Raw genomic sequence first — 25,684 nt, forward strand, 5'->3', positions numbered from 1 at the left:
CATTATTTTTCGATTTTATACGAATTTTTGTTCTTAGCTATGCGGCTATTGGTACATCGACCCTAAATGTGTTGGTTTTTCATGATTCTTATTCCGGACGCTTCCTTACTTTGCCTCATACTCCGGACACTGTAATTAGAATTCCAGACAGCTCATGAGAATCATTAATAGAAAAATCAAATCATCAATTGAAATCGGCAAACTGCTGAAGAGGCGTCTAAGGCAGTTAAGCATTATGAATTTTTCATAGATATCTATGAAAAACGCTGATTAAAACGAGCGTCCAAAGTAAGAACTATTGAATGGCAAAAATTGTATCATTTCAGGTGTGATATTTCCCATACAAAGAAGAGCATTGTCTACGTCTCATGCCCTACTGGTCTTATCAGTGTCTCGTACATGGTACACTTAGTGCCTTGGACGATAAATGACGATGTCACTTTTTGGGATTGAACGATTCATGGACTACGCTTTTTGCTTCATAATGATGTAACGACGGATGCTTCGATGACCGTTTGACGATTTTGATTGATGACTTCTCTGGACTCTTGGTGATTACAATGATGATGTTTCATGTTTCAACGATGACGACTTTGAACTTCGACTTTCGACTTTGACGTGGCTAGCTTCTTGGACGTATGTTGCTTGAAGTTCAGTTGGACTGTGATGGGAAATGATGACTTTTTGACGAAAGCATACTCCTGCCGTGTTGGTGGTCTCTAAATAATAAGAGAGGGTCCTTTTTTACTTGTAATTTATATAAATGAAATGACTTGCCCGAGCGGCCCGACGGTCCCTCTTACTGACGACGGTAGTTTGTTATGCCTGATACCCGGTGACGCAGATATTCGACGGTTACGTTGCTCGATGTGACGACTGCGACACTGGATCCAATGCCGTGACGATCGGTACAAGTTGGCCGTACCCGTAAGCATGAATCCTGGAGGTCGAATTGCGCACTTCTTGTTGCTGTCACGATGCGTTGTACCTCGAAGTATCAAACGTGGTTTGGGGTTTAACATCTGGACATGGCTAGTACTACCAAACATCTAGCCCTTTGCTAGATTGACGAGACGAAACTGACGAACATGCAGTTACCACCAACGTAAACGACACATATTACCTCAAACTTGAACGACAACTCTTGATTTGGATTGAGTGTCGGTAGTTTTGGTCTACCCAAACGGAGAGAGGTATGTCTGGAGGAAAATTAACGGATTACTTTTTCGAAAGATTAACAAATACATAACTTAACTGGGGTTGCGGAGGTCTTACGACCTCCGCCGTTGGAGGAGTCCTAGTTCTCCCGTTCAACTGACGAGAGATTGTCTCTTATCGGCAGCACACAGATCTTGGAGATCGCTCGCTGGTAACTGGTCCGAACAGTGACAACTCTGATGTTGCCGTCAGAACCTGTCACCCGTGCCAATTGCCACTTCGGTGGTGGCAAATTCTCCTCCTTCATAACAACCATAATGCCGACGGCTATGTTGTCCCTCTGTCGCGTCCATTTCGTCCAATTGTGGAGGTTGGACAGATACTGTTCCAACCATTTCTTCCACAACCTCTTGTTGAAATCTGTAATCCTTTGCCAAGCCGAAAGTCTGTTTTCCGGAACTTCGCCAAGAATGGAATGGAAGTTCTGGAATGGCCGTCAGCGGCCGGTGGATCAAAAAATGTCCAGGGGTGAGGGCCTCAAAATCGTTCGGATCGTTGCTGATTAGGGTCAGCGGTCTGGAATTCAGGATTGACTCTGCCTGAGTCAGCACTATAAGCATGTTGTCGTATTCTAGACTGCGCGCTCCGATCGTTCGCTTGAACACGGTCTTGAACTACTTCACCGTTGATTCCCACAGTCCACCGAAGTTCGGTGAGCGGGCTAAAATGGACCTGAACTCAATTCTGTCCTCTACCGTCTGTCGAAGAACTGCTTCGGTGAATTGCTGACTTGCATGGCCTGACTCTTTTGGGGGGCAGATCAGCCATCAGTTGCTCCTGGATCTTGGGTTTCACACAAAAGTACTGGACACATTCGTGGACAACCTGTCTTGCAAGATTTCTGACACTCGTTGGCCAAAACTGATCTCGAACTGCCGATACCATATGTTGCTGACCGGCGTGGAGATATTTGCGATGGTAGTGGACCACGACGATTTTGGTACCACTGCCGCGTTTTTCAACCGGCTGCCAACGCACAATACACCCCCGACAAGTTGGGGATTTAGCGCCGATATTCTTGACGAATCTTGTACCTGACCGTGTTTGGCAAGGTCTGAGAATTCTTGCGAGAATCGCTTCTTAATATTCCTGGGAAATGATGCTGCCTACTTTCTTACAGGATCTTGCTGTGGTTTTGATCTTACAGGATCGATTCGCCGGTGACGAATTCCATTTGAATCGTCGGATGTAAACGGTCAGTCGAACTAGATCTACTAACGACGAGCGAAGTCCGAACATGTCACTTGGGGAAACAGCCGGGAGTGCCGCGACGATGGACTTCTCCTCCAGGTCTGCCTTAGCGAACTCGCTCTCGTTGATTTGCGCCGAACTGGGCCAGTAATGTTCGTCCGACATCAACCATTTCCGCCCGTGAAACCAACGAGACTCGTACTGAAGCTGCACTGGACTGGCCTCGAGAAATGATATACGCAGGGTTTACTTCACCGGCGACGTGATTCCATACACTACCCTTTGTAATGTGCTGGATTTCGGAGACGCGATTTGCCACGAACTGCTTCCACCTCGAAGGTGACGATGAATGCCAGCATTCGACGATGGTCGAGTCGGTCCAGAAACGGCATTTGGTGGCAACGGTGATGTTCTTGACGACTTTCAAGTACAAGTGTGCTAGAAGTAGTGCCGACGAAAACTCTAGCCGAGGGATGGATAGCGACTTCTTGTTTTTCTTCAAATTCTCAAGTGGAGCTACTCGTGATTTGGAGGTTAGCAGGTGAACCATTACACTCCCATCTGCAGCTACGGTGCGGACGTACACGCATGCGCCATACACCTTGTTCGACGCGTTGCAGAAGCCGTGGAGTTCTACCGCTTCGATACTGCGACTCGTCCCAACCCATCGGGGAACACCGATTCCATTTAAGCCGGTCATATTCCGTCTATAGTCACGCCACTGGTATTCTAACTGCGGGCTGAGTGGTTCATCCCACTCGCAGTCGTGCTTCCAGAGGTCCTGCAGGAAGATCTTTGCTTGGATGATAACTGGACATACCAGTCCTAATGGGTCGAACAAACGAGACGCATCCGAAAGGACACAACGCTTTGTTATCGCTGTGGACTCATTCCACGCTGGCGAACTGAATCGGAAGCAATCCGTGCTAGGCTCCCAGGTTAAACCTAACGTTTTGACTGCGGCACTCGATGAATCCAGTTCTAGAATCGTCTCTCAAACCCTCCGGCACCGCTGACAGCAATTCCTTGCTGTTAGAATTCCATTTTCGCCAGGAGAATCCTGCCGATTGAAGAAGACCATTCATCTGACTGACGAGGCGCTTCCCTTCTTCGATGTCGTCTACGCCAGACAGCATGACATCGGCGTAAAAACCCTTCTTGAGGACCTTAGCAGCCGCAGGATGCGACTCTTCACCTTCCTCTGCCAGACGCTGCAGACACTTCGTGGCTAAGTAGGGGGCGGACGCTGTACCGTAGGTGACTGTGGTGAGTGCGTAAGTACGGGTTGATTCCGAAGGGCTGTCTCTCCAAATGGTTCATGAGTACTTAACGGTACATTTTTGCGACGTCTCTTACGAGGGCAAATCGGTGGGTACAGAATCGTAGTGTGATGTCCACTATCATGTCCTGAACGACGGGGCCTACCATTAGGGCATCATTCAACGAAACCCCGGTGGACGAATACGACACGCAACTTTGTCTGTCCGGCTTCAGAATAGCGTGATGAGGCAAATAATACGACGGAGCACTCGTATCTTTCTCGGAAACTTCTCTCATATGACCCATAGCCAGATATTTGCGTAAGAACTCTGCGTACTGCTTCTTCAGTTCCAGATTCATGGCAAACCGTCGCTCTACCCCCAAGAAGCGCTTGATTGCTGTCGATCGAGAATCGCCTAGCTGCTGAATCAACCTCTCTTTCTTCGGTAGCGTGACCACGTATCTCCCTTCGTTGTCTCTGTATGTCGTCCTGTCAAAGAACTCCTCACATGGTGATTCCTCGACGGATAGCGTGCTGATTGACTGGCAAGTCTCTACTTCCCAGAACTGCGAAAGTTGGTCTTGAATTTCCGCCGTTGAGCAGACGTGAACAAGGGAGTACGATGCCGCTGGACTCTAGGGAATACGTTCGGAAACAATCCATCCGAATATGGTGTCTTGAAGAGTTGGGCAGTCGTTGGTTGCTCTCCGTCTTTCCTCCTTCAGCAGCTCCATGTAATATTCTGCTTCGATGATGACGTCTATCAGTCCCATCTCGAAGAAATTGGGATCCGCAAGAATTGTTGAATTTGGAAAATTCCACGCAGCGGTATTTATACTGACGGTAGGCAGCGGAAAGACATCTCTTCGGTGAATGACGAAATATTCGGTGATCTCGGACTCACTTGAGACGATCCAATGCCTTGAATCGACAGATAGACTGACGTTTCGTCTAGCTTGAGCTTGCTAGCGAAACTCTTTGTCATGAGACAATGTTGCGAACATGAGTACAGCAGTGCTTGTGCTGGATCGGACTTGCCGTAGCAATCTCGAATGCTGGCTAGCGCGGTCGAAATAATGTTGTTTTGTTTCGGTGTAATTGGGAGAGCTTCATGTGTTTGGCTTGTGGTGGTGTGTTCTGTGGCTGGCTGAGTGTGTGAGTCTTGGGTGATGGCATTGTTAGCGATCCAAGTCTGTTGGTTCGGTGTTGGCGGCTTGGATTGTGGCTGTCTACATTGTTGGTTGACTGTCGGGGGTCTTGACTGCGTGGTTGGAACGGAGGATCTAGGATGTTCAGTGTGATGCTTCTGATGATACTGTCGACACGCCCCTTTCTCGCAAGTTCTGGCAAAATGACCAGGGTACAAACAATTCCGGCAAAGCTTGTTCCTGTTTGTAGCCTCAATCCTCTCTGGAATACTCATCCGCTGGAATTTCACGCATAGAAACACGGAATGACGCGGCTCACTGCAGAAATGGCACTTCGGAACGAACTTGAATGAAGTATGGCACACCGCTGGACGAAACTGTCGCTGTTGCACGGAACTTGTAGCTTTCGATGGAGCAATCGATTGTAACAAACTCCATCAATGCCGAATACTTCGCTACGTCCTTGCTATTGTGGTTGGTTTCCCAGTGGCGTAGGGTTGCCATGTCCAATCTGGAACAGACCATATAAGGCAGAATGGTGCTCCAGCCTGATGGTTTCTCCCCGATCTTCTCCAACATCTGCAGGTTCTTCTCGAAGTCGCCAACCAACTGGTTGAGCCCCTCGTAGCTTTCCTTCTTGAGCGCTTCTACGGTGAAAACTGCGTCGAGATGCGCTTTGACGATCAACTTCTTGTTCTCGTAGCGACTTTCCAACGCCTTCCATGCCACCGTGGCACTGGCTGCAGACAAATCAATTGAATTAATTTCCTGCAGCGCATCACCGGACAACGATGACCTCAAATAGGTGAACTTGTCCACATCGGAAAGTAATGTGTTGTCGTGGATCAGGTTCCGGAAGCTGTCACGGTATGGCACCCAATCGTGAATCTTTCCACTGAATGACGGCAGCTTTATTTATCATTCTCCTGAATTACCGTTTCCTCGTCGCCATCGCCATCCTCCAAAGCGTCCTCTAAAAGCAGCTCTTTCTTCATTCGCACCTCTAAAAATTGGCTGTAAATCTTCTCCAGCCTCCAAGCGAACGTTCTCGCTTCACGTCGAAATTATGCACGAAACTCTCGATTCCTCCCCTTCCCTGTCAGCATACGACCAAGGTCCCACCGGGATTGGTTACCCGATCTTCCCTACGGTTACTCGTATCCCAGGCGGCACTACGGGGAGGTAGGGATAGGAGTTACTGGACAAGTGGCTAAGCTTGTACGCGAAGTGCCAATGGTACGCATTATCCAGTTATTTACCACCCAGCAAAGTTGCTTGAATTAATTCAGAGCATATTTTTGTGGAAGATAGTCATGCTAAAATAATAACGGTTTATAAAGTCTGACCGAAAAATGTGGAAAACGGTTATTCTTTTTATTGTTTGTACAAAAACTCTTCAATAAATAAGAATACCGCCCTAAAATGTTCACACAAATTATACTTGTTGGTGTGAACAGCGCTTTGTTCGAAAATTGTGTTGTGAAACTCCCAATATCATGTTGGCAATGGGGAAGATAACTTTGCGTCATAGAGCAACTTTTAGATACTCACATTTGTCATAGTATAACATTTCTAAGTAGTGACAGATATCGTTTTGACTCGAAATCCGGACTCTTAGACACCGGATCGACTGTAAACATTATTATTAAATTGATGATTTATGTTTTCATCATGTGCTATGACTTATTATGAGAAGTTAAATGATTATTATTTTGCATGGTGTAGTATAAATTGCAAATGGTTATGTAATAAAGGTTAAAATATACAAAACAAGTGATGTGTTTTGCTTCGAATTACGGATACCATAATAAGGTTGCTCTATATTCCGAACACTTCTATTTGACGATATATTTGTATATTTTGGATATAATTAAACTCACAATTATAAAGACGGACCTGTTGTAGGGGTTAGAACACAGGCCTCTCACGTCGAGGACCTGGGATCGAATCCCATCCCCGAGATAGTCACTTATGACTCAAGAGTTATAGTGACGACTTCCTTCGGAAGGGAAGTACAGCCGTTGATCCCGAGATGAGCTAGCCCAGAATTAAAATCTCGGTAATAAAGAAAGAATAAAAAACTCACAATTACTAAACCTCACGTTTTAAACAGTATACAACACGTAATCACAAAATTCTCAAGTCTAGAAAAACGCTGAGACAAGTGATTATTTCAACAAAGGATTCAAGCTTGTTAAGCACTCTTAATGCTAATATTTTTTGATAATAGTTCAGCTGTTATTCAACCTTTCGGTTATCGCGCGAAATTTTGTAAAGCGAGTAGTCGCGAGCTGTACTTTGTACAACACGCTTGGTTTTGCGAATATCCCAGGAGCCTGACTACTTAGAAAGATGGCGTCTTCGGCAAAGTTGTTCAGTGGCTCAAGGGCTATCATTGATCGAGTTAGTTGGTTCTTAATTTTGCCAACAGGTGACGTTAGTGAGCATGAAACATTTGTTTTGCAAATCTCAGGATGTTGACCACTTAGAAAGATGGCATCTCCGACAAAGTTGTTCAGTAGCATCCTTTCTTTGTTTAATACTTGAAGTTCGAGATAGCTAAAATAATGATGGTCTATGAGCTACGCAGATAATCCTTAAGTTAATTAACAACTTTGCCGAAGATACCATCCTTCTAAATGGTCAGGATTCTGAAATATCTATATCCACTAGTGCCCCCTAGGGGTCAAATTACGAAATAAATAAGGTACCATCAGTAGCGCTCCACATCCAGAACAACTTTACTGAAGACCATAGTGCAGTGAAAAAAATATGTATATAATATATCATGGTCATTATATACGATACAATACGATAACATTAAAAAAATATATTCTGTCTGCATTAAATTCTTCATTTTTCATCAAAACTCTAATTTTGGTCAACTGTATCAATAAAACTGCGAAATATTTTGCTCTTATGATCAAGGAAAATTCTAAAAAAGTATCGACTATGGAACAATGAACAAGAAAAACCCATCGAAACGTGTCATTTTTTTGGCCACCTGAACGCCCATTGTGTGAGCTGAGCTGAGATGGTTAAACCATCATCGGCAAGTGCGATCAGCCGACGAAAAACTTTTTCCATCGCAGTCAGTCAAATTGTGGGTGGTGGTCAAGGGGGTGCTGGATCGTACCCTGGTGAGCTGTGTGGCGTTTTGTTGGCCAATTTTTTCTGCTATTATTTCAATGGTTGCACTCGGCAGTGTTGATTGTTTTCAGTGCGAACGAAGTGATACCTACCCGCTGAGGAAACCACAGGTAGTTTCTCTGGATTATCTTTGCATTCCAGTAATGATCTCTCGGACACCTTCCTCAGAGCTTGGAAGAAAACGAAGGATGGGAGAAAAGTGGCGATTTTATGCTCTTCAGCAGCTGATTCTAATCGGGTGCAATTAAGTGTAATTATTACGAAGCTCATTTACAGTGGATATGCTGATAATAATTTGCTTTATTTTCATTGTTTGAACACAAAAATATTCAATTTTAGGATTTTCAAAACATTTTATATGTAAACTAGTTTCCAGTTTAGGCATACATCAAATATTTTTTTATTTATTCGTAAATAGGTAGCATTTCAAACATTACATTCATTTACTTCTTATATCAAGAAGTGTTGGAACGAATCAAACGCGATGCATGTAAAATGTGAGTCCATGTCGGTATCTGAACTGTTCATCGGCAAAAGTTGAATTTTCGCTGATTTGGACCATCATTCTGTTCAAAATTACCTACCTTTTCAAAAAGTTTACTGATGGTCGAAAGCAAGTTGATTGGACGATAGCTTAAATTTTTGTACAGGATTTTTATCCGCTTAAAAATTAGTATTTTTTTATCTTTATTACCGAGATTTTTAGCCCTGGGTTAGTTCATCTCGGGACCAACGGCTTTACTTCCCCTCCGAAGGAAGTCGTCGGGGATGGGATTCGATCCCAGGTCCTCGGCGTGAGAAGCGTGTGTTCTAACCACTACACCAGGTCCGTCCCCTCACTAAACTGGTAAAATCTTGGCATACAACTTGTCGGGAAAAAATGCCAACTGAAAACTTTTGCTTTTGCTTTTATGTATATCAGTTTTCAATAAAAATTTCATGCCTATTTCTCAGTGGAGAGCAAAATTACAGCATGCAAAAGTGGTGAATTGAGAATAAACATTATGTTGCACGCACTGCTGTTATTCTGAATACAACTATATTTAATTTGTCGATTTTTATCATTGGTCATCTTTAACCGGAGATGTTACGAGACCAACACGTAGCCATAACCCACGTAAACATCTCAGGCTACAGAATGTTTCACATGTTTGGTTATTCGCTTTCCAAAAATATTAATTGATGGGAGTATGCTGTGAAAAAACGAAATAAATTGGTGCAACCGTTTTTGAGTAATGAGCGTTATTATTTCTAGTACCCCTTCGGCCGTCAAAAGATCTTAAAAACGTCACTAATCAACATATAATATTTTTTAAATTTCAATTGACAATTGAAACGATTCGTAAGATTTTTTAGAAAAGCTTCTAATTACCTGATATTGTAAAGTCCACTTTTTATTTTTCTGATTAATTGTCGAATAATTAAATGGCGGCCGAACAAATTTTATATAGGAAGGGTCGATTTCCCAAAGAATATGGTCAATATCGACACAGATTTCCAAGAAGAGTTTTTGAGAACTTGTGAAAAAACGGTGCAAAAATTCAAGAAACGTATAGTTATCGCATTTTGGATTTTTTTTTTTGTGAGAAAATGATCCTGCTAGTAGAGGGGTTAAACTTAACGTACATACAGAATTACTTTGGTTTGTGCCTAAGTTCGTTTCTTCGGAGAGAAGGGAGTTGAAAATTGACAATTTCCACGATACATACGATCTATATAATTTACACTCTGTAACTCTTGATTAATGCTTTTTGTTCCACTATTTTTCTGTTGCTTCAAAATCTCACTTTCATTAAACTAATTTCAGTTCGAAAACGAACTCCATTGATAAAGTGATGCCTTTCGATCTTTCGAGATCCGTTTTCCCATCCCAGAAAAAAAAAACATGCATAAAAATTGCCACTTAACATCAGCCAAGAAGATTACTTCACTCCCTTCAACCTCTACCATCTTCATTATTTGGCGCTTTATTGAAAATTGCCATTTGAGGTTAATTGTGGAAGCATTGTGCGACCATTGAGTGATACACTTTTGATGTGCTGGAGATCATCAAGCACAGCACAAAAGGTTGGGATTTGGTTAAAAATTGAAGCTTTTTTTTTTCGATTCGGCAACAACGCCATCAACGCCAAACCTAACGGTGCATCAAAATTGGTTTCCAGAGCGGTCTCATTTAAATCTCTTTATTTACGGCTGCTAAGGGTGTGCGATATTTCGAATTAATCCAAAATTCAGATGAATGCCACAGAATCCAATGGGGCGAAATATGTTTTTCTAATTTCGTTTTGTTTCGTTAAACCTGAAAAATCGGCCGAATTTTTCTATTACAAATGAAACAAAATGGAATTTTGCAAAATATCAAACTGAACTCAACTAGAAAAGTAAACAAAAGCAATGTATGCCTCTCCGTTTTTTCATATGATGTAAATTTTCACTCGTGGAATTTAAGGCTTTTATGACATAAAAAATAAAAACATCTATTGAACTGCAAGGGGGGCAGCCAACCCCCTCCCCCCTCCTCCAAGAGTCATCCAGGCCCCCTACAGAATTTGAGATGAAAATATTAAAAAAAATATATAATGAATAAAAATCTTCTGAATTAATCGACAAATATTCTTTAGTACCGTAATCCGGGGTAACATTGAGCAGTTTTTGGGATATTTCTTAAATTTTTCATTTGAAAATGCAAATGACGCAAGTTTTATATTTTTAAAACAAGTACTGGCACCCAGCACTCGTGACCAGTCTTCAAAAAATCTCACTCCAAGAGCTGCTGAGATTCAAAATCACCAGAGCAGGATTTACTCCGCGCGCATTTTTTGATCAAATCCAGGCATGCAATGAATCATGCCACGTGTTTACGAGGATTGAATCCCACGATTCAATCCTTGATTGATTGTTTGCTGGCGAAAATATCTAGGCCGCGCTGATATTTCCGTAAGTTTCAATTGGAAATTTCTGCCTGACAAAACACTTGGAATGTGAAAGATGTTAACATGATCAGTTGGTTCTAGTGAACTAGGTATATCTGGAATATGACCTGCAGACTACCGTTAATATCCGATCTGCACGAATGCAACGCAACTCTCATGTAGACGGAACTCCTTGCTTCCAAACAGAGAGTATACATAAGGTTTTATTAGTCGGTTAGGTTGCTAAAGTATGTCAAGCAGAAGTAAGGAAATGGTTGTGACGGACAAACCCTGGACTTAACAATTTTTACCGATTTTGGTGATGACCACCAGTAGGGCTAATTTTCAGATATGTGATTCTATTTAAACGTTTCTAATGACCGATATAATTTAATTGCATTTCTTCTACATTGCCTCCCGTTTGGAAGACTTCATTTGATCTAATCCCCTATGAGCTGTCTAACTTTCACATTCAAGACGGGGAGCATTTCATAATCATTCGATTGATTGCCCATGCGCTCAATGACAGGGATTCAATCCGTGCACAAATCGCGCATGCTGAGATTTGAAAAATCAAGATATAAAACGATCCCGCTCATTGAGATGAATTCAAAGCATGCTTGTTTGAATCTTGGAGCAGAAGGATGCTCTTAGAAGACTGCTCGTGACTAAATATTGTATTTTGGTTTTCAAAACATTTAAGCATGTTTAAATAAACGTTTTAAATGATTTTTTGATTTAGCTGATATGGGGTAACATTGATCACCCATGTAAACAACGTTGGGTAATATTGAAAATGCCGTTGCTTACTTAAATCATGGCCACTGAAGCCGAATATGAAGACCAAACTCTTACAAGTCATTTACTTTTTGAGTTATTTTAAAAATAAAATTACTTTGAACCGCGCAATACGCCTAAAGGTAGGCAATTTCCTCAGGAAATTCTGCATTCTTAATAGTAGTTCATTAATGTTGCCTAATTGTATAAACTTATGAAAGATTTGACAACGGAATCGTTTTCAGCGATGCCATTTTAAGTAACAATCGCATTGTTTGCAGAACTCGTGTGAGACTTGAATCTTCGGTAGTGCCATCCATAATGATAAAAATCATTGATTCAAAAAGTTGACAAATTTGCGCATGAACGAAACGCAATTTTTGCAAAAACCTCAATTTTCATTAGCTTATGAATGTAAGAAAGAGAGGCACCATTCATAATTTTAAAATATTTCATCAATAAATGATGACTCGAACTTTTTACGAAAAGGATCATACCGACCAATGTTCCCCCGCTGATCAATCTTACCCCGGATTACGGTAGTTACGTTCTCTTACTTTGTTCAACAATAGTCGGGAAACTTCGCTTATCGTATCAGCATGACAGTTTTGTCTTCGGTGAATCGTGCGACCATCGAAAGATAAATCGTCCTGCTGTTGCTCCGTTGCAAAAAAAAAAAATGCAGTGATACTAAAATGCGTCAGTATTCTGCAAATTCGGTTCCTTTAATTCGTATTTTTTGAATATTGCAAACAATTCTACCTATTTTCAAATGTTTTAGCAAAGCGCATAATTTCAACTGCAAGGTGTCCGGTGTTGTTGATTGCCCTCATAAGATTTCTTTAAAGATATCTATACAATAATTACAAATCGTATAATAAACTCTAAACTACGTTTCACCAAGAAAAAATAATACAGTCTCAAAATTTTTAGTTTAATCAAATTTGTTAAGGTATATCGAAGAGAATCCTGTCCAAAATTTCATCAAAAATGTTCCTAATATTCTAAATAACCCTTCTCAGAACAGTGCAAGATTAACGCCCAGAATTCAGGGAGAGTCCTGCCTTTGATTAAGTGAGATTTTATTTGACACAACATTTGTAAAACATTGATGGTTATTCACTTTTTTATATCATTACATTACGGACTTCAAAACTGAGCGGTTCCATTTGAATTCGAATGTCGGTTTGCTTTTGTATTTTTTGATTTGACTGAAATTTGGCATATGCTTTCTTTATACCCAAAAATGCCTATTTGCATCATCGGTTCGCCATTTTTTACCCTAGCGTTACTTTTGAGAAGGGCCTAAGAAAAAAAGCCTTAACAATTTTCAAAAATTTAAAACTCAGAAACTATTTGTCTGATCGGTTTAGTGTCTTTCGCAAAGTTTAAGGTTATTGTTGGAACTATCAGGAAAAAATAAACACTGTAAAAAAAATGTTGTAATTTTTTTCGAAAACAAAGCTTAAAAATCCATTTTTTCAAAAATCGTTTTTTGATTTTTTTTTATATTTTAAAGTAGACAAAAAATGGAGTCTTTTGCACAGTGGGTCAAGATGGAGAAATCATGGACAAAAAAGTAATGATTTTTTAAAAAAAGGTTGATTTTTCAATATGGTCCAAATAAACTTTTTGAATGCTTTTCGCAAAATTTGCAACAAAAAAGGTATATGAGAAAATTTTGCTAATTGCTACCGTTTTCGAGATACAGTGATTTTAATATTTAATTTACTGAAAATTCACAACTTTTGGTTGTCTTCGGATGTTTTTCGAGTTGATAAAATAAAGAATATTTTTTTCTGAAAGCATTTTATTTCATGTTCTTATACAATGATGGAGCGTTCTATTTTGACACAGATTTTTTACTTCTTCTTCATAATGTTTACAATTTTTTTACTATCATTACAGTTTGAAAATTGCCTAACTTCTATTTTATCTACGGAAACTGGAATAAATTTCTGTCCGACCACAAAAATATATCAACGTGCTGTACTTTAAGAAAACATCTGGTATATTTGTGTGAGACAACTGGGCACGTTACTCCTCTACTCATAAAGCTTTTGTTTTCGAATGGACATATTTCATTATCTTAAATCGATATACAGCGGGGATTCGCTGGTTGAAACACGACTGCCTTCCATCTAGCGAATCCGACCCGTTAGTTGGAACGACTGACAGATGGTGAAAATGCTCCATACTCACGCATCTGTAGAGCAAATCGTCACGAAACGCACTTATACATGCACATTTGTTCTATATATGGTGACTTCAATGCGACGGTGCTCAGACGTCAAAGTCAGTTTGACATCTTCTCTTGACATTCGAGTGCTTTTTAGTTGGAATATTTTTCAACCAGTGAACATCCAACCATCGAGTCATTCCATGTAGCGGACCCCCAACGAGCGAATTCCCACTGTAAATGCATTTCACGTATTGATTGCTTTATATTCGTTATTTTGTTATTTTTAATTTTTAACATTTTGTTCCATATTTTCATGATAATTACATATCAAAATATCACAATGTTGAATGTTGAAGTTATGTTTCGTTAAAAAATAAATAAATCATTTTAACAGGGCACATTTTTTATTTCGCCTCATACCATGAAAAATTACCAAATCAATATTTTTTCAAACATTTGAGTTTGAAATTATCTGCTCTTTCAGGCAATGAAACAATTTCTGGGCTTATGAGCCTCGAAAACCATTAGACCGAAAATTGAAAATTAATATCAATATTTTGTAAAGGTAGCAATGTATTAAAATCGCAGTAAAAGTTAGCCTGATTTTCCCGTATACCTTTTTTGTTGTAAATTTTGCGTACTTTCATAAAATCGAGTTGAAAACCATTTAAAAAGTTTATTATAAATATTTTCAAAATGATTTCTCCACTGTGTAAAAAAAGACTTTATTTTTGTCTCCTTTAACATATAAAAATTAAAAAAAAAAACAAAAATACGATTTTTGAGAAAATTGATTTTAAAGCTTTATTTTCGAAATATAGAAAAATACAACATATTTTTTACAGTGTATATTTTTTTCCAGATAGTCCCAACTATAACCTAAAACTTTGAGGAAGACACCAAACTGATCGGACAAACCGTTTCTAAGTTAATTTTTTTTTTTGAAAATTATTAAGGATTTTTTTCTTAGGCCCTTCTCAAAAGTAAAGCTAGAGTCAAAATGGCGAACCGATGATGCAAAAAGGCATTTTTGGGCATAAAGAAAGCATGTGCAAAATTTCATCCAAATCAAAAAATATAAAAATGAAATTTGGGAAAAAATTCGTCATTTTTTATGGAACCGCTCAACTGTCTTTTACAACTTCAAAAATCATTCAAATTTGAAAAAAGTACTTAAAATTCAGCTATTCTTTAATTTTTAAATTTTAAAAATTTTGCTATAATAAAAAAGGAAATCATCAGACTTGGTATATTCTAACTTCAAGTTGGTATAACAATAAACAGGCCAGATATGAGAGGAATCTTCAAACTCTTCGCGGGCCGCATAAAATGGGTCGCGGACCGTACGTCGGGCAAGCCTGCTCTACCGTCTCCTCTCGCAGAAGGCCAAACGTGCCTCCAACTAGTCTTCGCCTTCGGGACTATGCGACCACCGGGACGAAATGAAACCTTCTCCGGATTCTCAGAAGGTCGGAGGGCCTCTATACCCGTTTGGCGGGCCTGCACGATCCAGATGTTTACCTTGTGGAGTAGTAATGTCCGAGAAAAGCCGTAGAGCTTCTAGCCCGTATAAAAAGCGTCAATCGGATGCTGCTGTCCAATGAATTTCCGATTAGGAATATAATAAAATAAATGAATTCAAAGGAAAGTATTACCTTTTGTACAATTAATAATTGCGCGAGTGCAGAGTCTTTTTTCCGCGTGAAAAAAATAATCAAAAACTATTGCTCGTCAAAAGAGAAGAAAAAGTTAAATTAAATTAATGTTCACTGTACTGCACTTTAATTTACTCTTAGTTTTCTTCTTTTTTTATTCACTTTGCACTTCTGACTAACCTTCAAATTAAATAAAAACGTAAATTGTTCACCGAACTTGCTTCCACTCTTCAGCCAAGATGATTTGAAAGTGAGCAAAGATTTGAGAAAATGTATTCTTCATGCTTTAAAATGCTAAGTCATATATTCTGACAGTTAACACATACACATACATTTAAACAATACTAGATGAGATTGTTGTATTCGTGGGTCATCTACATTTAAGCTACTTTAATACTAAGCTTTTGTATGTATGTATGTATGCAGTTGGCCACCATCCTAGCTTGAGTCTTGCTCTGCATGCGGTTCCACTTAACAGTACTGTTAATTTTCATTATCAATCGTAATTCAACATACCATTGTATAAAGGGCCAAAATGGGATGTGGCGGACCCATAAGCAGAGACACTTACGCAAAACCCGCGGGAAACAGAGAATCTCCTTTCAATAATATGATCCAACGGAAAGTATAATGAAATTTGCAATACCTGTCAAGTTTTCCACGGGATGGTTTGTTATAAGAAGGGCGCGTCAAATTCATTACAACTGTTGGGATAGAAGAACCCATCTACAAGGATGTTACGGTTACTTCAACCCTTGACTCCGGCTGGCACTCCACTCCATTGTCCAGCTGTAACTTCAATGATGCCCTGATGCAACCTCCTAATATCACACATGTTATATTTCTATTTCTTTTTCTATCTTTATTAACGAGATTTTTAGCCCTGGGCTAGTTCATCTCGGGACCAACGGCTTTACTTCCCTTCCGAAGAAAGTCGTCACTGAAATTTTTAGACTATCTCGGGGATGGGATTCGATCCCAGGTCCTCGACGTGAGAAGCGTGTGTTCTAACCACTACATCAGGTCCGTCCCCATGTTATATGATTCAATTAAAGGATTGTCATATAAAACAATTAAATACAATAATATAAAATATAAAAAAATATAAGAAATCATGCAATAACTCGATTATTTGACCTAGAATCGTTGAGTGAAAGATGATTAATATTAATACATAATAACAAATTGTTCCAACAAGCCTGAAAAAAATACGATGACACAAATGTTCACGACGGCTTCCTGTAGCTATATATTGCTGATATATCCTGGTTAAATTAAGCAACATAGCCAATGACTGTCAATCTCACATATAATTATGATGTGTAATCTAACTATAAAATTTTGTACTGTATTTGTATGTATTTATGTATATTAAAATGATGCAAATTTTGAAATATTGGCTCCCCTATGCTTAAACGATGTCAATTATGGTAATTAGCATCCTCCCAAAGTTTTGAGTGATTCGGAAGAAATTTGACTGTACACATGCCATTTGAAGTTTATATGGAGATTACTATGGAAAACGTCAACCTTTTGTGCTCAGCCCCCTATCTTTTCGTCATAATATTTTATGGAAAAGTGAACAAACTATTCTTATGCAAAATTTTTCCATTTGTTACGGAACATTCTCCAAGACTCCGACTGGCACTCCACTCCATCGTCCGGCTGCAACTTCAATAATGCCCTGATGCACCCTCCCAATTTCCAATATTTTATAACATTTTATAACAAAGCATAAATATATTCAAAGATGTCTATAAAAATGTAAATTGTGTTCGTAAATGATTGAATGCGTTAGTTTTTCTGTATATTCTACTACAAATGAACAAGATTTTTGGTAGTTAATCCTACAAAAAACACCAAAGCTTTTTCTGTGAGGTGTTTGTTTATTGCAGGAAGTCCTAGATAATTTTGGCTGTTAATTTTTCAAGCAATCTTTTAAGAATTTTTGAGAGATTTTCTTAAAGATTTGTTGAAGAAATCTGAAGAGAAACCTTAAGAAGAATCTCGAAGGCTGGAAGTTGGAAAAAACTGTTAGTGCACTCTCTGAAGAATTTGTGGAAAGAATTCATTTTGGTAGAATTTCTTTTACTTTTTTTTTGGAGAAACCCTCAATAATTCCAGGATTTTTCACTGAATGAATCTTTTCCGTAATGAAAATTGAAATTTTGTGAAAATGGTGATAATTACGAGCTACATTATTTCGGTAATCCAAGAATTTGCTAGGCCCCATCCAGAAAAAAAACCTTGCCTATGCCAATGGGGGTTATATGAACACCATGGCAGGGCGAATACTACCGAATTTTATTTCAGGTACCGAGAGTTTTCGGAGAAATTACAAAAACAGACATGGACAGCCATCCAAATGGTCGCAGCTATACGTTCCATCGATTCCAGAATGTCTTTGAGATATGCATTGATCATGTACCATATGCCGACAATCATGCCGCAACTTGTTCAATTTAAATGATGTTTATTTTACCCCTATTGTATGTTTATTTTACCCCCAAGTATATGTTTATATTACCTCCGTTACATGTTCATTTTACCCACATGTTTGGCACAATGACTCTGTGGAAAGAAATTTTTAAAATTTTAATAATTATGATAAAATTCTATTTTTATCACAATATTTCAACTTGTTACATTACGTACACATCTTTCTTCAATTCCTGGCAATTGAAATAGAATCTGGCAGCTTCATAAGCAAGAAACCATGAAAATTGCCTGGGGTGTTCATTTTACCCCCAGTTCCCATACCGTAAAATGAGGGGTGAAGTTGATCACTTTTGAGCGATTCTGTTCAACAAGATCTGGTGGGATGCATGTATAATAATCCAAATACTTTTTAAACCAATACTAGTTGCATATTTATCGAATTATATAAAGGGAATTTTGGTCGGTGTTAAGTTGATCATTGAATGCAACAGGTTTCCAAAATTAAAAAGACATGCTATTCACTAAATATGGGGTCACTGAAACCCAAACAAGTCTCAAAAATCTTTCAACTTGTTGATATATCGGTAAATTTTGGAATTGAAGTTCGTGAGTTACAGAATCAGCCATATTAATCTAATAAATGAAATTGACAACCTGTTCAGGAAAAGAACATTTTTTTCCTCGGGAAATGAATTGCCATCTCAATGTTAATTCTAAACTGAGTTCAGAAAACAAATCTGCAATAACTGAGACAGCTTATTTTAACGGTGTATTTATATGGCCTTGGTAATATTCGATTGTTTGGAGAAGAACCCTTCTACGGTTCATCAAACATTTTGTAACGTTCCGCTCTGTTCCGATAAAGCCAACGGCTTAAGCGCCACCTTTTGAGAAAGGATCGTTAACTATGTTCAAATATCCCGGCATGATATTGCCTCCTTAGGGCAGGCCAACAGTTATAATCCAGAACTGAAATTCTACTTTGACCCAACATAATTTCCAATTAATCGAATGGAAAAGAATCTAAACAAATTTGAAATCAAAATATGATTAGTTGTATAACATAAGATTATGTTACAGTTTTAGCCTTTTGTTGATATAAACGTGCAGATGGCATCATTGTTAGCTTCTGTGAAAATTATGTTTCGATATTTCTTGCATTTTTTGTATAGAAGATTTTTTTTCACAACTCCATACAAAATTAGATTTTTATCATTATTTTAAATAAGATTTTGAAAAACTCGCTCAATTATATAAAATAAGAACTATCTGAACTATTTAGAAAAAAAAAATGACGGAAAACCAAACACATTTCCATTGAAATGCTTTTGAATAAAATAATAGAAATATAACTATGGAAGACTTACTTTGTAATAAAAAATCAAAGCATAACTTCATTCAAGCATCCATGTTCATATATATTAATGACAGGAAAATACTCACTCTGTAGGAGGGATGCTTTTTAATGTGTAAAGTTTGTTCCACTTAGAATATGGCCGCACAAAATGAATGATTTCTTCGAGAGGAAAAAACGTACAAAAAAAACTTAGCGTACCATTTTGTAGAATATTTATTGGGCTGTAGGAGAAAAATATAAAAAATATGTATCAGTTTTGGGGTTGGGTTTTCTATCTTTGTCTCTATCTATTGTTTATCTATTGTCTACTTTATCTGCCATTTTGTCAAGACCACTTCAAATTCTGACGGCGTTGTCATTATTTTAATTTGGACCTAGGATTTACACTTGATAGAAATTTTTCGATCGGTTGAATATTTAGACTTAGTTTGGTACATATTTTTCTCACTGAAATTTACATTAATCTGCTTATACCATTTTACGATATCCCAATTGTAAGAGCACCTTGCTAAGTCGCGTAAGAACTTTACTGGATCTTTGTGCGATACAATAAGTGGAAAATTCTTAAACTGTCTTAAGAATAGACAATTCTAATTGTAAACTTGCGCATCGCATACCCCTAGCGGCGGCCAACACAGCCACCAATTATATGCACGATTATCACCTCCCTTTCTCACGCATCTTCGTTTCGCTTACTCATCCCCAGGTTCCTTGGAGACCCCTGCCGTATCACGTACCTCAGCAGCAGCTGATCAGTGTAGCGAGTTTTGACACAACCAGCAAGGACGAGCTGGTCCATATAGCGCAGCACAATGCGCACATCCTGAAGCAGTTCAACCAACCAATCACCCAGTATCAGAACCAGAACACGCAACAGGTTCAACCGGTAGGTGGCACACTTCTGCCTCCTCAACAGTCGCCGCCTCAGTCCCAACAGTCGCACAAAAAGCCTCCACCCTATGGGGGTCAAACTCCCGGACCCAAGTACATGACCACGCCACTCTTGTTGACCAACGTAAGCCCAGCCATGGGCATGGCTCGCCACGCCAACAAACCTTTTGGACCCAAATCGGATCAAATTACCACGCTCAACTTGGTGCACTCGTCCACACCGAAGCTCGTAACTCCTATCGCTGGACATCTGGCTCCGGTTGGAGTCAAGGCGGCCAAATTCAATGGCCAATTTAGGTAAAATACGGGGGCCCCTCTCTAGCCAGGTCGGCAAGATGTTGAATGGTGTAATGATGACATGACGCCGGAAGGCAATTGCGTTCATGCTGCCCTAAACGCTTGATGGGTAGTGGGTAAATGAAGTCATTGAAGGTGTTTTGAATACAGTAGTCACAATATTGTGGGTCACCCACTATTATGCGTCATTTCCATTCGAAGTGAGTGTTGAACCCCGAGCAGAAGAAAATAACTACTGAATACCAAATTGAGGTATTCCATACCAGATAATTTCCAATACTTACAACCTGAATGAGGTATGAATGAGCCCTGCATAAGAGGTAAAATACCTCAAATAATACCTTCTGCATATTCTACAAATACCAAGCTGATAATTAGAAAAGGTATTGCAATACCTAAATAATTCATGATGGATTTTCATATAAAATACCTCCAGCAGTCCTCAATTGCTATCGAATACTAAAATGAAGTATTTTTAATTGTTTTAAACATTCTGTTCAAATACCATTATAATACCAAAATGAGGTATTGATAACTGAACAATACCTAATTGTGGTATGATACCAAAATATGGTATGCATAAGATATTGTGAGTTATTCTTTCCTCCTCGGGACAGAGTGACTAACAATCATTTCTAGGTGACCCATGATAGCAGTGTACATTAGGGCGGTTCAAAATTTAAAAATGTTTGAAAATCCAATCTCCCAAATCTTCTTTTCCTTCTTTATCATAAAAATAGTGTTCTGTGAAGTTTCCAGCTTTTTTGGTGGTGATTTAAAAGTGGCCCATAGGCGATGTAGGTTTGTACGGAAATAACTATGGAGAAAATTTGAAAAATGTTCCAAACAAGTTAGTACTGAAATGTTAGTACAAATTGATCATCCCATAGTAAAAACTCATGCTTCAAACCTTAATGAAGGATGTTGCTTTATTGGATATGATGCTAAATAATAGAAAACAAAGTAATGAATATCTCCTATCCGTCGGATTGGATTGCTTTCTTTATTAAATTTCTTTATAATGGTGTGAGTTTTCACTATGGGATGATAAGTTTGTTCTTACATTTTAGTACTAACGTGTTTGGAACATTTTTCAAAATTTCTCGATAGTAATTCTCATATAAACCTACATCGTCTTTGGGCCACCTTCAAATCACCACCGAGAAAGCTGAAAATTTCACAGAACACTGTTCTTATGATATCCGCATTATACATTAGCGCCTGATTTGGTAGCAAAGTCCACAGCTTTGAGCCAACCTTTTTCCGGTAGTGAAGGCAAAATACAAGACGCTTGGATGCTTACTGGTTCCGCGATGTCTTGCTCAATTTTCATCACCTAATTATTTTCAATCTTGTTGCTCCCTTGCGACGCCTATCCACCTATTCGTTTTATCATTGGCACAGGTTTTTACAGACTCCCTTCCCCTTTGAATCGCATGACCGATGAGTATATTGCTTGGTTGCGTGAAACCGAGTAGTTTCCCGAATGCCACTTCCCCGAAAACCCCGTATGGCAACCGGCCATTGGCTCTGCTGGTTCATAAAGTCCGGCTCATTTGAATTAGTCTTATCTGATCCTGCTGAATGGTTTAAGGAAATTATTAGGTAATGTTTGTCATATCAATCAAATCATTTTTCATTCCCTCTATTATGATTCTACCAAATTAGCAGCAATGCACTGTGCTTCCAAGGGCCTAAATTCGTGATCTAAAATGTTTTGCACCAGAAAAGTTGGTTTTAGTGGTATGGTGTCTTCAGAGAAGTTGTTCGGGATGTTGAAGCCCTCCTTGACAGAGCATTATTTTTGTGATTAATCCACCTAGCAGTGAAATAGTTTTTCACTTTTTTACAATAGTGGAGATACAGCAATGATGTCTTCGGCAAAGTTATAGATAATTTCACTAGGGTGACGGTGCCATTAGTGGACTACCTAAGCTATAAAAAATCATAATAAAATAACGAAAAGCTTCAACCAAGATCTTTTGGCGTCAACAGAAAGACTTCAACCTCTACTATATGGGAAAATATAAAAATAGTGATAAAACTAATTTTTTAACGTTAAATCGCTTGAGCCACTATTGGTACACGTGTTCCAGTAGTTGCGCTAGTGCTCCAGTTGTAGACGTTCGGGAATGATACAAGGAATTTTAAACAAAATGGTAAATTTTTACATAGGTTTAACATTTTTCCCTCGGAACAGCAATTAATATCTTTCGAATGAAGCATAAAGATCATCTCTAAGGCTTTTCTTCATTTTTGTACATCCATTTTAAAAACTGCTTCCATCCGTTGATCCACTACTAGAACACGACGGCCACTATTGGTGCAAGGGATCAAATTTTTTGCATAAACTTAATTATTTATACGACTTTTTGATAAAATAAAAAGCTGAAATTTGGCAAATCGACTAAACTAGAGACTATCTATCCACCAAAAATAGCACATGTCGTTTTTATTGAAAAATGTTCGTTTTATTCCATAGTCCAATCTACTGGTACATTACAACCATTGGTACCGGCACCCTACATGAAAATTTTCTGAATACACTTTAGCTCTATCTACTGAATTTTAAGAGATATGGGTTAATTTTTCTGAACGACCTCTTAAAACTAGTTTCTTTTTGTTATATCTTTTTCTGGGTATTTTTGAGATGTTTCTTATGATTCACAAAGATGTTTGAATCGATAAAATATGCATTTCCTTAGAAAACATAAAAAATGTATCTTTTACATTTTTGAAGTTGCATGATATTTTATGTTGAAAAATCGATTTTACCTTCCTTTAACATTTACAGGGGCAAATTGGGGCAACATTTTTAGCTTGTATATAAAAGAGTAACTCAATAGCTATCAAATCCATGGTAACTAACACGAGGCACTACTTTCCTTAACTACAAAATATGTTTTGTAAAATGTTTAAAAATTAAAATTATGCAGCTTTTAATGCTGCGTATTTATAAAATACGCCATTTTTCAGGTCTTCTAGGCAATCATATATTTGGTTTGGCTAATGCTGATATTGTCTAAGATAGGATATCTTTTTATCAAACATTTACAGTGAAAACTAGATGTATGAATTCTAATAGAGAGCATATCGTCCCCTTAATGCTACAACTAGATAACTCGAAAATCAAAATTTTGAGATGTGCAACTTTGAAAGTATGATCGTTTAACAAGGTGATGGTTAAACGCAGTGATTATGATTTAAAAAATAATCTTTATCTTGTGTATTTTGAATCACACGCTTAAGACCTGTGGATATTTTGCAGATCTAATTAAGAAAAATGTTTTGACATATTGAAGTCAAAAATTTCAAATTTCGAGTTATCTAGTTGTAGCATCAAGGGGACGATATATTACGTAACATCAGCTCTATTTTGAACGTAGTATAAAGCACATTGAATAATGTTAGTAATATATTTGCCTCAAAACGGAAGTTATTCTATTTAAGCTAAGAATAATAATAATAATAAAGGAAGGAATGTTTTCTTTAGTTTTGGTATTTTGCTGTTTTGGATTAACAAGAGAACATAATCTTTAAAAATTTAAAATCTTTCTATATAAATAAAACTAAAGTGGTGTTCGTATGTCAAGAAATTATTTTCAAAAGGACTACCATCTGTTACCACAAACAAGCAATATATTTTGCTGTTGTGTGTATTTTAATGATTTAAATACTACTACTGTGAATGTGAAGAAGAAAATTTTAAATTAAACCCTTTTTTATATAACACACAGAAAGATTATGTTTTTACTATTATTATTACAAAAGCGATCATAGTCTTAGGTGAATTAATTACTTACATTCAGTCTTGGGAACTGTGACCACAATTCACCACAGTTCATCGATTCTGCCATTCAACCAAAACACAAAGTAGCAGCAGCATCAAGACCATCAGGCGTTGCGCTGCCAACGGTTCACACACTGCTTGACTGTTTTTGTCTCTCCACTATGACCGTTTTCGGGCAGCCATTCCAAGGTGAATGATTGAAAAAAGTGTTAAATCATTTAATCGCTAATATTTCGCTAGTGTTTACAACTAATTGAAATCTATTAGCTCTAACAGAAAGAGCACAATCATTCCTTTGCGATACATATAAACAAGTTCAATTTCATGCTACCTTTATCGAGCAAAAATGCAAAACCCCGAAAACCGCAAAAATCGTGTCACCACTGTGCTCGAGTCATTTCGCATTCGGGGTTGAAAAACGTTAGGAAGAAGAAGATTACAGTTTTGAAGAGCCGTGACATATTTTGGTTTTGAACGGTCATGGTTTGCTTTGGATTTTGATGGTCGTGTAGAAAGATGTAAATGTAGAGGCGGTAAATGTTTGCTCCAGTACTTTTCTCATCACTGCTTACATTATCCAAAGTGAAACATATCGGAATCTAGAGGTGGCCATCTCAATGGCCGACTTATGTCATATGTCCACATTTTAAAAGCACTTAACTGAACAAATATTGAATTAACAAGCTTAATATTCTTATTTTATTCTTTCTACTAATGCACAAAGCCAAAATAAAAATCAATGTGGTTCAATGCGTCTTACACCAGATTAGTGACTTCAAAGTTTTAGTGTAATATTTACTTTGGATTTCAAACTATTTCACGTTAACAATATCCAAAAATATTTAGTATGTACAAATTTAAGAGATCACGTTTTTACAGTCATAACCAGTGCTGTGAAATGTCAAAATTGGAATGCTTATGGCACCCGCGCATGCAGAATGTCGCATTAGCAAACCGATAATAATTCGGAAAAGGTCACCGGGAAAAACATTTTCCGATGACTTTTTCCACTAGGAACGATGATATAAGCAATATTCAAGTGTCAAAGTCACGTGATGGTCATGACATTTAACAGCTCTGGTTTTAACCGAATTTACCATTTCCTAGAAGACCTGAAACTTTTCCACTCAGCAATGAAAAATGGGAGCGGTCCATTTGGAATAAGGTCATTTAGCCATTTAGGAAGATATTTGAGAGAAGTAATTTAATTCGAATTTTGACAAATGGCCGTTACGCCAAATGGCCATTATCATTTGGCGTAACGGCCATTTGTCAAAATTCGAATTAAATAACTTCTCTCAAATATCTTCCTATTCTTCATAAAATGTGTTTATGTTAAATGACCATTATACCAAATGACCGTTATGCCAAATGATTCTTATGAGATAGAAACTTCGAGTCTTTCGCAAAGTTATT

General features: G+C 38.2%; 1 protein-coding gene across 1 annotated transcript in view; it reads left to right on the forward strand.

Moving 5' to 3' along the window:
* Positions 1 to 25,684, forward strand: part of LOC110676874 (nuclear pore complex protein DDB_G0274915-like) — a 156,777-nt gene that overhangs the window by 109,405 nt on the left and 21,688 nt on the right. The window contains exon 4 of the mRNA XM_021846360.1: positions 19,997 to 20,478. Coding sequence (XP_021702052.1) covers positions 19,997 to 20,478 — 482 coding nt within the window. The remainder of the gene's footprint in view (positions 1 to 19,996; positions 20,479 to 25,684) is intronic.

This window comes from Aedes aegypti, chromosome 2 (assembly GCF_002204515.2).
Source record: "Aedes aegypti strain LVP_AGWG chromosome 2, AaegL5.0 Primary Assembly, whole genome shotgun sequence".
NCBI lineage: Eukaryota > Metazoa > Arthropoda > Insecta > Diptera > Culicidae > Aedes > Aedes aegypti.